At 53.7% G+C, this 14842-nt stretch overlaps 4 protein-coding genes across 4 annotated transcripts; all 4 read left to right on the top strand.

Annotated features, from left to right (window-relative positions):
* Positions 1-1277: 1277 nt before the first annotated feature.
* Positions 1278-4289, top strand: CCOS01_17037 (PHD-finger domain-containing protein; the record flags this gene model as incomplete). The annotated part of the gene is made up of 6 exons (XM_060465171.1): positions 1278-1368; positions 1757-2043; positions 2111-2205; positions 2273-2390; positions 2444-2542; positions 2598-4289. The coding sequence occupies 6 exons, from the start codon at positions 1278-1280 to the stop codon at positions 4287-4289; spliced, it is 2382 nt and encodes a 793-aa protein (XP_060304261.1).
* Positions 4290-4900: 611 nt separating this feature from the next.
* CCOS01_17038 (uncharacterized protein) lies at positions 4901-5098 on the top strand (the record flags this gene model as incomplete). The annotated part of the gene is made up of 1 exon (XM_060465172.1): positions 4901-5098. One exon carries the CDS (start codon positions 4901-4903, stop codon positions 5096-5098), a length of 198 nt encoding a protein of 65 aa, XP_060304262.1.
* Positions 5099-11165: 6067 nt separating this feature from the next.
* Positions 11166-12835, top strand: CCOS01_17039 (HMG box protein; the record flags this gene model as incomplete). Its single annotated transcript, XM_060465173.1, has 3 exons — positions 11166-11399; positions 11469-11540; positions 11597-12835. The coding sequence occupies 3 exons, from the start codon at positions 11166-11168 to the stop codon at positions 12833-12835; spliced, it is 1545 nt and encodes a 514-aa protein (XP_060304263.1).
* A 935-nt stretch (positions 12836-13770) lies between these two features.
* CCOS01_17040 (transmembrane protein 32) lies at positions 13771-14288 on the top strand (the record flags this gene model as incomplete). The annotated part of the gene is made up of 2 exons (XM_060465174.1): positions 13771-13826; positions 13904-14288. The coding sequence occupies 2 exons, from the start codon at positions 13771-13773 to the stop codon at positions 14286-14288; spliced, it is 441 nt and encodes a 146-aa protein (XP_060304264.1).
* Between the last annotated feature and the right edge of the window lie 554 nt (positions 14289-14842).

A 14842-nucleotide genomic window follows, 5' to 3' on the forward strand; every position in this document is an offset into this window, starting at 1 on the left:
AGTCGGAGACAGGAGTTTCTATTCTCAGCTTATCCATGGCTGACTCCCCAAGACGGCTGGCGCGGCAGGGGTTCTCCCCCACAAGGCAAGCTGGAATGGTAAGTACTTGTCTAACCGTTGAAGTTCCCAGGCACTAGCAGTACCCAGGCACTTTGGAGGACAAGGAGGCAGGCAGTGGTCAGTGGTCGCTGGCAGAGGCTTCCAGGTTGATTCGGGTCCCGAGAACATGGGGCGCCGTCAGGGGCCGAAAAAGTATCAGCACAGTGTGTATCCAGCCGTGGGCGTGTTTCACCCTTCCCTTTCAGCCCGTCTCGAAACTGCCAGGTTGCGAGGTGAGCCCCGGGAACCTTACTTGCTGCAGGGCTCATGCAGAGCAGCAGAGGATACGAAGTCTTGCTGGGCTTCCTACTTCCTAATACTGTCTAGGGTCTAATGCGGCATTCGGATCTTCCTACGTAGACTTCCGACTGAGACGATGGGACGGGGATGAGACGGCAGCCAAGGGAAGAACGGCACACGCATGAACAGCTTTCCGCAAACTCGTGGTACATAGGTAGTGTGCCTTCTGCCTCAGTCGTACCTAAGGTACCTACTGTCAGCACCTAGGACTTTCAACTGTCCAGTCCGGTCGTTTTCTGATAGGGCTAGCCAATAGTCACTGCCCTGTGCTGATGGGGACACTTGCCCCCCGAAATTCTACTTCTCGGGTTGTCGCTGGCAAGCACGGCAAAGTGCCCAATGCCCAGCTCGTGTCGGCTACGTCCGGCCGACGCTGTGGAGTATGGCTACGTAATATTGTTGCAAGGTCCTAAATATGCTCATCGCCATCAGCCGTGATCTGAATGAATGCCATGAGCATCAACATCAAGGGACTTCGCAGATAAGTAAATCCAGGAAATAAGACGCGAGTACACACATGGTCGTAGAGCGTCTTCTTCTTCTTCTTCTTCTTCTTATTTTCTTCTTGCCTTGGGCCCACATCAGGTAGATATTTGATCGCAGCAGGGGTGATTGCCAAGATGCGAGGAAGGATGGTGAAAATTGCCCGGGAAGGGAGAGAAAGAGAGCCACGAGAGCAAGGCCAAAAGGATAGTGCTCCCGATGGACCCACTCCTTCCCGAGCATCACCGGCCGGTGCATCCAACCTCCGTCCTGATCCCCCCGTTCTGCCCCGTTCTGTCCTCCGTGAGTGTATTATGTAACTCTGCCTTAGGTAATGCTATGGTACCTACCTTAGTAGAGAAGGCTCCCTGCGCACAAGCTTGGACCCGTTTTCGATGCCACCCGCCGGGCAGGCGCCCACGCGCCTGCACCTTAGATACCTACGCCACGGCCCAAACGCGTCCAGACCAGACAAGATCGAGGAAGGTAGGCTGTAGCACTGACGTTCGGCGTCCATCCACGCCAGAAAGTAGAGTAATTTGATTGCATCCACTCGACTTCATCCCGTGTCTTTTGCCTCGCCTTGCCATTATTTTACTTTCTAGTACTGAACAACTCCCCCAGCATTCTACTTCCGTTTTGACTCACTCGAATTCCCACCTCGGGTTTTTTTTCCCCCTCCTCGATCAGCTTTCGTCTTGGTCCATACCATCAGCCGCTCGTCACCACCTCACGATCCCTTCCATACAGTTGACCCGCAGACACTTCGATTGATCGACGGCCGACCTCCTACCCCAATTCGAACATACCTCTTCGAGACCTTGATTTCATCGGCGCTTCACTGCGCGACTATATCGTATCAATGACGCGACAGTCTTGAAGTATACCCAAGACGTCACCAGCAAGCACGCAGCATCATCAGGCCCCACGATTTCTGGCCGCATCGATTCCTCCTTCGACCGCCTTGGCGCATCAACGCAGAACGCAAGCAGAACCATGGTATCATCTCGCAAAAGGACACTGCAGGAGGCTGAGAATGGCTTAAAAGAAGAAGACTCTCTGCTCCTTCGCTTACGGAATCAATGGCAATTCGCAAATTTGTGCCAGTGGATCTATCTCTTTGGCAAGGTGGTCAAGATTGATGATAACCTAGATACAGAGGTATGCGATTCTTTGCCTTAACTCAATATTGCGTGGGCGCTACCACTTACTGACTGCTCGCTTCTAGGACATCGAGACCGAATGCCTGAAGCCGAATGCCCCTGTTCTCCAGGATATCGGTCTCGCCTTACTGAAGTTCGTTTCGTCGCATCGTGGCCTCACGTACGTTATTGAGCCTTGTTGATGTCGCTTGTCGCATGTTGGGACTTCCCATGCTAACATGTCGTAGACACGAGCTCTTTGACGAGTACACGCGAAGGCAATACTTGGCAAGGACACCTGAGAAGAACCCCTTTGGCACAGAAGAAATCGCAGCCAAGTTCACAGACTTCGATGTCTTGACCAAGGTAAATGCATGGTTACTCTCTAAGTCGGTGCAACGTGTCTAACCTAGACGCAGGTACGAATTCTTCAACAAATGACACAATGGGTCATGGCTCGCCCCGAGCGCGTCAGGGAGAAGATGGAAGAACAAAAGGACATTGATCAGACTAGCTGGGTGAGTACTCAGGAGTTCATCTGCTATGCTTTGGTATTCTAACAGGCTTGTACAGCGGATTGAGCCCATCGGCTGGGACAAAGACGATCGGACGTATTTTGTTCTCGATGACAATAGAGTCTATCGAATGACTGAACCGCCAAACCCACCTACTCCCAAGAAGAAGGCCAAAGCTGCGAAATACGGATCCCGTTCAAATAAAAGACGGCGCCTCTCTGCACCAAACGGTACAGATCATGCGGACCAGTCTGTAAATGAACCGACCGATGCTTCCGGGGACACGACCGAGGACACTGGCCTCGGCAGCATGAAATGGGAATGCCTCGCTGTCAGCTTGGAAGATGTACAGGAGATCATTGCGTCTTTCCACAAAACTAAGGACGACAACGAGAAGGTCTTGCGAGACCAGTTGCAAGAGCATTTACTTCCTATCCTAGAGAAGCAGGAGGAGTCGAGGAAGCGCAAGGAGCAGCAGCGAGAGAGAGAACTGTTGAGTCTGGCTAAGATGGCAAATGCGAAGCGTTCTAGCCGCATCGCGAATAAGGCAGAGCAGCAGAAGCAAGAAGAGAAGGCTCAGGAAGAGGCCAAGGTCATTCAAGTCCAACGGGCCGCAGCAAAGAAACAAGAGCAACAACAGCTCAAGATCGAAAAAGAGCGGGACCTCAGACTGATATCCCGAGAGAAACGGCTGAAGGAACGGGAGGCTCGTCGCTTACAACATGAACGCGAACTTTCTCAGCTTTCAGAAGACAACCGCAATGGCTCGGGTCGTATCTCGGAGCGACGGCTGCAAGCCGAGATAGAGAAGAACATGCGAGCACTGGAGGAGCTAGAAGACGAGGAGGAAGACTGGATCTTCGATTGCATCTGCGGTGTCTACGGCCAGGTTGACGACGGCACACATAGCGTGGCGTGCGAGAAGTGCAACGTCTGGCAGCACAGCAAATGCCTTGGCATTAGCGAGACCGAAGCTGAGAAGCCTGAGTTTCATTTCGTCTGCCAACCATGCAAGCGGCGTGAGCAAGAGGCTGCGGCAAAACCAAAGACGACTATCAAGCTCAAGGTAAACCGCCCAGCTGACGTGGCGTCCTCGCCTGCGAAGCAGCCGTCAAAGGAGAGCGACCGCCAGTTGAGTCCGACAGGCCATGACAGGTCGGTTCCATCGAGGGGGGAATCGGTGCTCGGGCAAGACATTGGGGCACTATCAGAGTCTGCGATCACTAGCCGCCGCTCTGGATCACCGACCCAACCTCTAGGGATAAATGGAGCCAAGGAGACCAGCCCGGAACCAAAAACACCCAAGGCTGAGAACGATGATGCTGATGATGGGCGAGCTCATCGTGACGCTACTGCTGAGAAGTCCTTGGCGAACGGTCACGACCATGTGCCTGCAAGCCCACCGCGGGCGAGAACCACACCAGCACCGCGGGACGTCTCATCGCCTAGACATGGAAACTCCAGTCTGCTTGCCACGCCCATCATCAGCCGCGAGCATGGCATCCCGGGCTCGGCACACTCATCATTCACACTGCCCGCTCCTGAGGGTGGACTTTCTCCGACCAAGCATTCTCCCCCGGCGCCCCGTCCGCAGCCCCCAAGCATCAAAACGCCTGCCCTCCCTGCCGTCCTACCGCCTGTGGCGACGCTTTCGCCGTCCCCACGTCATCAGATTCTGACGCCCCCTATCAAGCCTGCGGAGCCAGTCCGACGGCCACAGCCTCCAGGTGCAAGTCCAAATGCGCTTTGAGGCGACAGAGAGTCCGAGGCGTGCGTAAGACAGCTGAGTCGATGAATACGCGGGGTCACTCCTGTATAAGAAGTATGGGAGCCATGTCATAGGCTCTGCCTGGTGCTTGAATTGTTATGACCCTTCCACAGAGTGGACATGACTTGGCTGTTTGGATGTGTATGGATAGTACTTGTATGACGAACGACTGCATAGGATACCTCAGGTAGTAACGAGTAAAAGTTTCCTCAACACGAGCTCATGTGAAGGTGATCTAGGTCATTGCTAGAGACAAAATGGCGGGGAATACTGCTATCCCTGCGAATGAGATCGAGCCTCAGGTTTGGGGATATTAACCGGGTTCGTTTCTTTAGGGATATGCGAATGGCAACAAGTATCCTGTACAAGAGACTGATCGTGTCCCAGGTCAGATGAAGCTGCACGAGCAGCAGTACACGCTAGCTATTCTTGAGATGCGTTTAAATGTAGTTCGATGCGGCCCTAGATATGCCGCTGCAGGTCTCAGAGGTGAACCGCTCTTTCTGGGAGAGAGCACAACCAGCTGCACCGGAGCCAGCTACGATGACTTCCTCTCAAGGCCGTATCTGGATTGTCTGGAAGACAACAGGTTGATGACTCAAAGTCAGAAATCACATCTAGTCTCACGATCAACGAACCAATGGTCTAAGCTTTTAGACAGGCTTGGGCAATGGTTTGAGCGGCAACCTATGTATCGGTTCGCTCATGTCTTGCATGGGGAGGACGGGGAAGACGGGCCTACGAGGACAGGCATAACCAGGGTGATTTTCGGCTGTATTTGCCTGGCCTGACATGGCACAAATCCTTGACATCTCTTTCCCGTTGGTCTCGAGGGATGTCTCGGGCTGTTGAGATGACAGATGATCGTAGACGTGTGGTGGTCTATCATCACCACGGTCCACTGGCGTGTTTTCCCCCACGCTTACGTTACGGGACCACGGGGGGTCGCACCCTGCCGTCGCTGTGTGCTATCACCGGGGATGGCACATTGCCATCCTTGGGTTGGAGAGCAACGGCGTCCTTGATTTAATGGTGACTTTAAGGGAGGTAGTCGAGAGTGGACTTGCACCTCGGCACAACCTCGCCGCATGGCTTCCGGCTGCACGACCTGAACAGAATTATATGAGCAAGCAAATGAGCGAAGAGCATGAGAGGAGGGCAAAGGACAGTCTCCAGAGAAAACTGCACGTCTGCCATGAGGCATGCGTGCCCATGCTACCATGCATGCACATGCGGAAAAGCGGAGAGGCGAATGGAGACGGCCGCGGGCTACATTAGAGCCGGAAGACATATATGATCAGCCACCCTACCTCGCAGCAGTGCCAAGATGAGCCCGAGTCGTGTTGGACCTGAGGTAAACGCCGATACGGATACCATCTAGTGGGAATGGCGGAGGCGGCATGTGAGTCCAGGGCCCAGGCGTCATCTCTCACTCAAATTTGTGAATTTCTGATTCTCAACTCCTATGTAGTCCTCCTGCGGATACTGACGAAGAGTTAAGGACCGGCCGGGGGGGCCGTTACAGCAGCCTAGTGATGCATGGCTCCTGCAAGAACAGGTGCCTTGCATGAATGGAAAACGAGTTGAAAGCGCAGATGCATGTGGCGGTATCCGTAGCCTTTGGACGTCTGGAGATGAGGTGCCAGTGGGTGCAAAGAGCAGGGGCCTACGGGAGTCGGGGATTTGGTGTGTGAGAACGTGGTGTTCGTGGGTAGTGTGGTAATTAGTTTGTATGTAGATTTGACCTGGAGGGGGCCAGAGGCTGGAATCATCGGATGCCATTGGATGCGCTCCGTTGGGATCGACATGGGGCCTGAGGATGCAGCATCCAACCATCCATCCATCCCACCGTGCCACCGTCGGTGCCGTTCCTGTGTGCCTGCAGCGCGGCCGGCCAGTGCCTGCGTATGTGGAGAAGAGAGCGAAAAAGAGGCGAGATGGGGCCGCCGTCAAGAGTCAGGACGAGACACTAAGACGCAGACTAGGGGATTTTCTGAGCCAGCTCTAGGGCCAGATCTGGAGCCAAGAGGCACGGACGAAGACATGGCGCAAAGTAGCTTGCAGGCGTAAGCCGCAAGCGCAGAATGACGGGCAAGTGGTTCGGATGACAGACGACCGGGCAGAGTCTCTTGCGGCGTCCGGAAGCATGGCGGTATGGCCAAAGTCGAGGAAGATGGAGAAGCTGAACTGGAGTCTAGAGGCCAGAGAAGACCGACTAGGTCAGAGGCTGACTGAGAGAGGGCGGTAGCTCTCCCGCACTCTGCAGAGGGCGGCATCCTTCGGAATACAACGGGCTAGCCGAATATATGAACCTTATGGGCCGGAAACTCTCATCTCTCCGGTTAGGCCAACACTAAGTAGGTACCTCAGGTATGCCTCACCTCAGTCTTGGCCCAGGATCAGAAGGTCCTGATGGTTTTTTATGATGCTTGGCTGGCCGAGAACGACTAAGAGCGGGGAACATCGTAGCAGAATTGGGGAGAATCTAAACGATAGTTGCTGAGTGGATGATGTGCTATGCAAGATGAAGGATTGAGCAGATGTATAATGATTGAAAATGAAGTTCAGATGCCGATTTCTGCTGCGCGCGTTGAGTATCATGGGTGTGTCGGGCAGGCCCTGGTCACTGTGGGGATGATTTGCGAGTGTTTCCTATTGATGTGGGTTTGAATGGGAAACAACGAGAAACAAATTTGCTTTGCAATTGGAGGAGGTGTACACGGTGCTTGAGCACCCAGTAACGACTGACCAAGGCCAGGCTTCCGACGTCGGCTGGGGGAAAGGGTACTACGTATGTTCGAATATTGTCGGTTGGCTCTTGGAAAGGAGGGCAAGGTATCCATCCGTAAGGTAAGGTAGTCTTCATTTACCAGCTGGACGGTCGTGGCCATCTGCTGGTCTGGCCCGAAATGGCGAGGCCGGGTTCTGATGCAAGGGCACGGTTGACGATGCAGATACCGGGGCTGCATGTTTGTGATGAAGCGAACGAACAGAGTGAGGATGTCAGACGAGTGAGAATAGCGAAAAGAACGTTGGCCATGGCTTGAGATATGACATACAGTATTACCTTGGTGGAAAAAGAGAGAAACCTAAGTATTTGAGTTCCGTATCTCATGCTTCGGTTGAAGGACGGAGAATCCAAGGCGCCGCCCAAGATGAAAATACCTTGAGGTACTTTACCTTCTGCTGTAAGAGACAAAAAAAGTCGGAAGGAGGGAACGAGAAGCAACAGATTTCTGAAGTAGGCACGTACCGAATAAGGTCAGGTACCTAAGGTAGGTAGGCATGTCAGTACTTGCCCAAGACGAGACGGGAAAGAGAGAGACGGACATGCACCGATCCCCACGCACCATGGCAGGAAGGAAGGACCGACATAGAAGAGTCAAAGAAGGAGCGAGGTGGAATGCGCGCCACGCTCTGTTTCTGGACAAGACCAATGAGAAGTGACGCCACCAACACTTCCGGCAGCAGAAGGAGCAAACAAACATTCCAATTCCCTGCCGGCCCTGCCTGCCTGTGCGGCCTGCCTGCCTCGCCTTCCCTGCCAAAACCGTCTTGCGTGGTTGCAACTTGCGTGAGGTGCTGCGTTGGTTAGGTCCTTGGTGAAGGACGGGGAGGGCAGTGCGTCCCACGCTCCCACTCCCACTCCCACTCCCACCATTCCCAACTTTATCCTCTGGGCTCGTTGCTTTTCTTCCTCCGGGCCAGGGCTCCACGTTGCCGATCATTTTGCTCTTGATGCTACGCAAGGTACTTACAAGATCTAGCCGCTCTTCAACCTGATTATCCGGCTGGTTCTAGCTGAACAAACCTCAGATATTTACATCGCATCTTCCATCCCCGGTCACCAGCGGTTTTGTATCATCATCGACTCCTTTTGTCAATCTTTGCCTCACACGATATTATATCGACTGTGGCATGGCCTTCCTTGCTTCGGCCTCTCTCCCGACACTACTTTGAAAATCCTGCACCGTGTTTCCCTCCCTGCTTTCCATCATAAGTGTTCATGCTAAAAAAAAAAAAAAGGCATGTTCAGCCGCGGAGGGAGAGACGAACACGTGCACAGACATCCGGGGAGGCGTGGCTAAGCTAAGGGGAGGGGTGAGTGGAGGGGGAAGCTCTGTCAGAGTAAACACTGTCAGAAGCTCAATCATGTATGAATGGGCACGATAAAATAGCAGGATGGGTGGAAGACAAGGGTGCAGGACAGGGCGAGGAGAAGCGAACAGGCCATCAGTCAAGTTGGAACTTGAGTGAGTTCCCTCGTAAATGGCTTTGCCAGAAGATGGATCTTGGTCTTGAACTGACCGGCTATCAGCGTGAACCGGTGGGGGAAAACGGGATGAAATGACGAAGGCTGAGGGGAGAGAGCGAGACCTGAACCCCTGTTCAGATGGGAGCCATGCCGTCAGTTCAAGAGGGAAGCGATGCGTCTCGTCACTTTTGAACGTCCGCGCCGGTAGCAACATCAGACGAGGCAGATGCAGCACCACCCGTGCAATTGTGGCAGAAAGACATCTTCAGACTTCATATGGGAGGAAGGTGTCTCCCCACCTCAGCGATGCCCGCCCTGTCTTTATATCCCCTGTTGCTTGTTGGTGAGCAATGTCGTGCCGCACCGCGCTCCTCACATCGTCTCTGCCGCTATTTCATGTTGGTGTATTTGCGTCGTTTACCGCCCCCGTCAACATTGACCAGTTTCGTGTACATGTCCAGGACCCAGACATTGTAGGAACAAGGCATGGCATGGCATAACATGGCAATGGTTCCGTGCCGCGTTGGCCACTTGGGACCGCCTGACACGAGTAATCATAATGGCAGCCGACGATATGGCCGAGCTCGCGATATGGACACACAACCTAACACCAGGATACCGGACACCAGCGTCCCCCGGCCTTAGCAGGGGCGGGGATCTTTCTCGCTCGCTTTAACCGAAGACGGCCAAACAGACACAGCAGCACCAACAGATGAGTTGCCATTTGGTGGTGAGGGCTTGGTAAGGCTGGTACGGCCGCCCGGCGCCGCTTTCAACCCCATGTCCGAATGCGGCAATCAGCTAGATGCTCTTTCGGACACAGAGAAGCCAGCGACGGCATAGAAGGGAGGCTAAAGCAAAAGAAGCAGAGTCCCAACTTGCCCAGATGCACATGCGTAACATGTAGACATAAAACCATCCAGCCCGGCCGAACGCTTTTCTTTCACTCCCCATCTCGCCCCTCCCCTCTTGCAAAGGGTTGAATGAATGAATCCTCTCATCGGTTCTCCCTTCTGACAAAGACCGACTTCCCTTGGCCTTTTCTATATGCCTCTGGGGTTCTTTGAGCACGGCCAGGATCTCTTATTCGCTTGAAATTCAGATTCAGATTCGGATTCCGATTCAGATTGAGACCCTCAGACATCCATCTGGCACGCTCTCTCCCCCCCCTCTCTCTCTAACACACATACACACCCACATCATCCACACATACAGCCATCTCAGTTCAGCTCAGCTCACCCTTGCCTTCTATTCCCATTTCAACTCCCCACCTACCCCTCTGCAACACCGCCGCACTCCCGAGGGACCAAGAAAGAAAGTGAAAGAAACCCTGCTGGCAAGGAGACGCGGGGCGGCAACCCATCACCATCTTCACCCAACGTTGCTATCTTGGGACCGGAAGAGCGGGGATCAGAAGAATAGCCAATGTGCACCGGAGACGAGCAGAAAAAGAGAAGAGAAGCACCGAGGAACAACGAGAAGCGAACAACCGCCTGAACAACAACAAGAACACTCAAAGCCGATAAGAGAAAGCCCGAAGATACCACCCGAGAGCATCAGCACTCTACCGCCTCTCTCTCACTTGCTCTCGCCCCCACCTACCATCAAAGAGAAAGAAGACAGGCTATTCATGGAGTTTCTCATGCTTGGCCTCTCGTCATATTACCAACCCTCATAAGCCTGACCCTGACCAGGCCTGACCAGGCCTTCATCAGTTGGACATTGTGGTTGCTTCCCATATCCCAGGAGAACGGTTCCAGATCACCACCAATCCCTGCTTCTCGGCTGCTTGCAACCTCGTTCACCCGCCCTCCATCTTGGCCATCCCTGGTCCCTGCAACACTGCACCGCAACTCACTGCATACTTGCAGCTAGCTGCAGCTGCGTCTGCAATAGGCATACGGATCAGAGACACATACACAGGCAGAGACTCCAGGTACTTCCTGGATAGCCAACGGCACAAGGGCCTCTCAGGAACGAGCTGCCCGTAGTATCTCTGCCTCTCTCTATAGCCCTCCCTCCACTCTCTGGTCACCGGGGACTACTACTTCTCCCCCGTCCGATCCATCCTACCTAGCTCACCCTCTCCTTCTTTCTCATGCATACACCACCCCCTGCCTAACACCACCATCGGCTCCTCGACATCTACTGAATGTAGATAATCTGTGGGTGCAGCTGCCTCTTTCAAGCCATCTGCTCCACCGCTGCCATACCTGTCTTCTTCCCTCTCGCCTTTACTCACCTGGGAGCCTGCGTCTGCTGCCATACACATCCGCCACCTGACCCAGGCATTGCCTTGTGTTACCATCGGAGTTCAACACTTGCCTGTCGTCCAACGACTACTTTACCCATACACAAGTGCCGAGACAGCCGCAAGTGAAGACAAGAGCAAAACCACCAGAATTAGGAAAAGAAGCAGAACCCCCCCGAGGATCTGCGACAACTTGAGATTCAGGCAACGTCGAGAGAAATCACTTGGTCTGCTTCATCGTCTCTCAGTCCACCGTCTTCGCCCTCTCCTTGCTACTTGTTGACCCAACACTGGTTAGCAGTCGACGACAGATAATTCCAACAGCTTTCCTCATTGATTTTAGCTCTGTGGGATGGAACAAAACGGTCCCCCATCTCCTGCTCCCTCGAACGATGATATCTACCCGAACGGACTGCATCACTTGATACGCCCGGAAGGAGCCACATCCTACCCGCGAGAGCACTTACACCCGAGTGATATGGGAGGCATGCAAACTCCTTCTCGATACGGTACGCCTGGTCCACGACAAGAAATGCAATACGATCACCACTCCCCATACTCACATCGCCCACATGATGGTCAGATGGTAAGCAGTCCCGTCCCGAGCTCAGCTCCACGTGTGTCAATATAGCATGTACTAAACAAGCCTCGACAGTCGTATGGTCATGGATATGACACAAGCGTCAGCTCCATATATGGCCCTATGTCCGGGGAGTTGAGCCACCAGGTAAGCTACTTCGTTGTTCAACTTGGCAATACAGACACTCACATGCTTCCTTACAGCCGTACAGCACCCCTGACACGTCGCCACCCACGCCGTCGAGGCCACCGGATGGGCTGACCACACGTAGCGGTCTCAGCATCCAGAAGGGGCCAACTACCATCAAGCCCCTTGCAGTGAGAGCATCACGTGTTGAAAAGTCAACGCCCAAGAAGAAGAAGGAGCGGGCAAAGTCTGCCAAAAAGGTTGATGTCGTTAAGAGCCCACTAAGCGAATTGGCAAAGGAGCAACCGCACATCCCAGTAGCGGACATTGGGGCCTATGTTCAGCGATCTTCAGAAATACGGATGAAGGAGGTCGAAGAGAGCAAGACCCCAGGCCGAATCAAGCGACCGATGAACGCCTTCATGTTGTACCGCAAGGCGTATCAGAACCTCGCCAAAAGCCTCTGTACGCAAAATAACCATCAACTTGTATCTCAGGTCTGCGGTGCCGGCTGGCCTTTGGAGCCGGAACACATTCGGGACCAGTTTAATGAGTGGGCGAAGGAAGAGCGCGCGAACCACCAGCTTGCTCACCCGGGCTACAAGTTCACGCCTTCGAAACCAAGACCCAAAGCAAGAGAAGAAGAGGACTCAGACCAAGGCGACATGGATGACATGGAATGGAATGGCAGCCGCGCAAGCTCAAGGAGCAGGCAAGTGAGGAAACCCGGACACGGCAGGAACGAAGCACCAGCGTCCATCTTCCACAACTACCCGCCACTGCAGACAAGTCCCATGGGTCTGGGCGTGCAGACACAGTCCATGTACCATTACAGCAACCCTGGAAAACCTCTCCCAGCACCATATAGTCAGAACGGCCTTGGCGGCGGCCAGTACTACCAACAGAGCGTCCAACAGCGTCAGGACGCCACCGGCTTTGTTGAAGACGTGCTCATCAGGAAGACGCCATCACCAGCGATGGGCTACGCAGCACCATCGATGGACCACCGGTACGACGGCATCGACCACTACGGCCCAATGTCGCATCCTGACGGCATCGATCCGATAATTGATCCGGGTCTAATGGGCCATGGAGGTCATCCGTACGGCGACATGTATGGCAATCACATGCTACCGCGATGGACGAATCCGCTCAACTTTGGCGACGGAAGGCAGGAACTGATGGATGGTATGGGATATGATGAAAGTCTTCTGACAGACCCTCAAATTCAGATCCTGAGAGGACCAGAGAGCAGTTGGAGAGTGGAGGAGCTTGACAGCAGCCACTTCACCAACAGTTGGATAGAACCAGAATGAGCAGAAGGAGCTTTGCTTCGGAATCGACTCGCTCCTGTTGTTTGAACATTGTCCGAGAAAAGGAAGGGCGTCAGGAGTATTGGGTATCTTAGACCGTAGGCGGGAATCTCATTTCTGTTTGGTTTTGTTGAGACTGGAGATGAACCATGTTATTGAGGGCGGTCCTTGGGCAAACGAGCGAGCATGAAGTAAGAAAAGGGGAGAAGACGAGGAGAGAGGCCCGGGACTTGTTCCATCGAGGGCGCACACACCGTAGCTGAAGGCTTTCCAAACACAAGTGCCTACTTATTGCTCCAGCTTGCAGTGCCATCCCGATAGACCTGCGGTCTCCAGAGCTGAAATGGTTACTGATCAGTAGAGATGGCGTTCGTTCTTCGCTGTGAAACCCGACGCCACGTCCCTCGGGCCCGCTTCTAGGGATGGCTGGCAGCTTGAGGGCGAAGTGGAGGTCGGAAATCCCTTGTGAGCACGAGGTTTTATGATATGGCAATAAGACCCAGCCGTAGATATGTTTCCCCAGGTAGTAATGCACGAGTGACAATCCGGAGGGGACTTCGGCGGTACACGTGGGGTCGGCCGTATGTAACTAAGCCAGGTATTGGCCTTGTGTTAGTCCGTTATCAGGAGCTTCGTTTGTCCACTATCTTCTCCGCAAAGTAACACTCAACCACTTTAACGAGGCTACAGCAACGTACGTGCCAAAGCTCCCGGCGCCATCGACTTCAACATTGAAACCATTCTAGCTAGTAGCCTGGTCTATCCTGCACGTCGCCCTTCGCCTACCCCACATACTGAGCTCTTGAGCTTGCTAAGGTACGCCTGGGACAATCTCAAATCTTCTCCGGCACCAAATCAGTCGACAAAAACAAGTGTTCATATTGAAGCAGCTGATCGGTATTACAACAACAGGCTCGCGTCAATTACGCTCTTACATCATGACGTGGATCTCGCGCTCGATCACGGCCATTGGCCTCCTTCTCCTCGGCCATGCGTGAGTCTCTCTCTCCCACGTTCCGTTCTCCGGCTAGCCTCGCTCGCATTTATTTTGACACCTGCTTTGTTGAACAGCTGCTACTCTGCGCAAGAGCACTCTGCGCTGCAATCCTTCCGAGCAGCTTCGCCTTTAGCAACATCTGCCTCAGCCACCACGTCGCTACCGGCGGACATTACAATCGAAGCGGCCGTGGCGACCCTCATCGTCGTCCTGGGTATGGTCTTGGGCGCACCCAATCTTCGGCCGATCGAATGGCGCGTGTGGGCAGGCAAAATTGAACGAGAGGGCGAGATGGGATTCCTGACGGGCAGCGGGGAGGTGGAGAAGGACTACGTTGGCAACCCGTTTCAAATTCTGGAGAGCCGGCCCGGCTTCGCCGACGTTCGGAAACAAAAGAGAGACTTTACGAACTGGGTCAAGGCTGGGGGAAAGGCCGGAACCACGGCCAAGTCGGGTTGAGTTCTGGAATGGCGAATGAACATAGTCAAGCCAACAACATGCCTGCAACGTATTTTCAATGTGGGTACGCCCATGTCAGAGTGCTCATCGTAATGGCCTCGGAAGACAGCTCCCTACGATGAATTTGACCCTTCATCATGCAATAGGCAAGGTATTTAGATCCAGTGCTTCTTTCACCACTGTTACAGGAATTTGAGAAAAGGATAATCCAACAGGAAACGAACGGCAGAGAAGACTGTTCCACTTCCCAGGCACATTGACATCGTAGAAGTGCTCGAGGTCGCGTCGGAAGGCAACCTGGCTTCATCAAAGTTAATTGCCTACCCTAAATACCCGCTCATACGTAGTAGCCCCGACGGTTGCGCATGCAGGAAACCATCGAGAAGATCAGCAAAGGCTGGCACTCCTTTCGCGGTCCCGCCGTGCTTGCTTTGGGGCACCCAAATGGTGTCAGAGCTAGGTAATCAACGTGCGCCAGGAGCGCCTTCTACACAAGATTAGGCAAGTACCCTGGGCACCTTGCCTTACCAACCTTCCCATTGTCTCCGAGGCAA

This window comes from Colletotrichum costaricense (genome assembly GCF_030867565.1).
Source record: "Colletotrichum costaricense strain IMI 309622 chromosome Unknown Scaffold_38.1, whole genome shotgun sequence".
In the NCBI taxonomy this organism is placed as follows: Eukaryota; Fungi; Ascomycota; class Sordariomycetes; order Glomerellales; family Glomerellaceae; genus Colletotrichum; species Colletotrichum costaricense.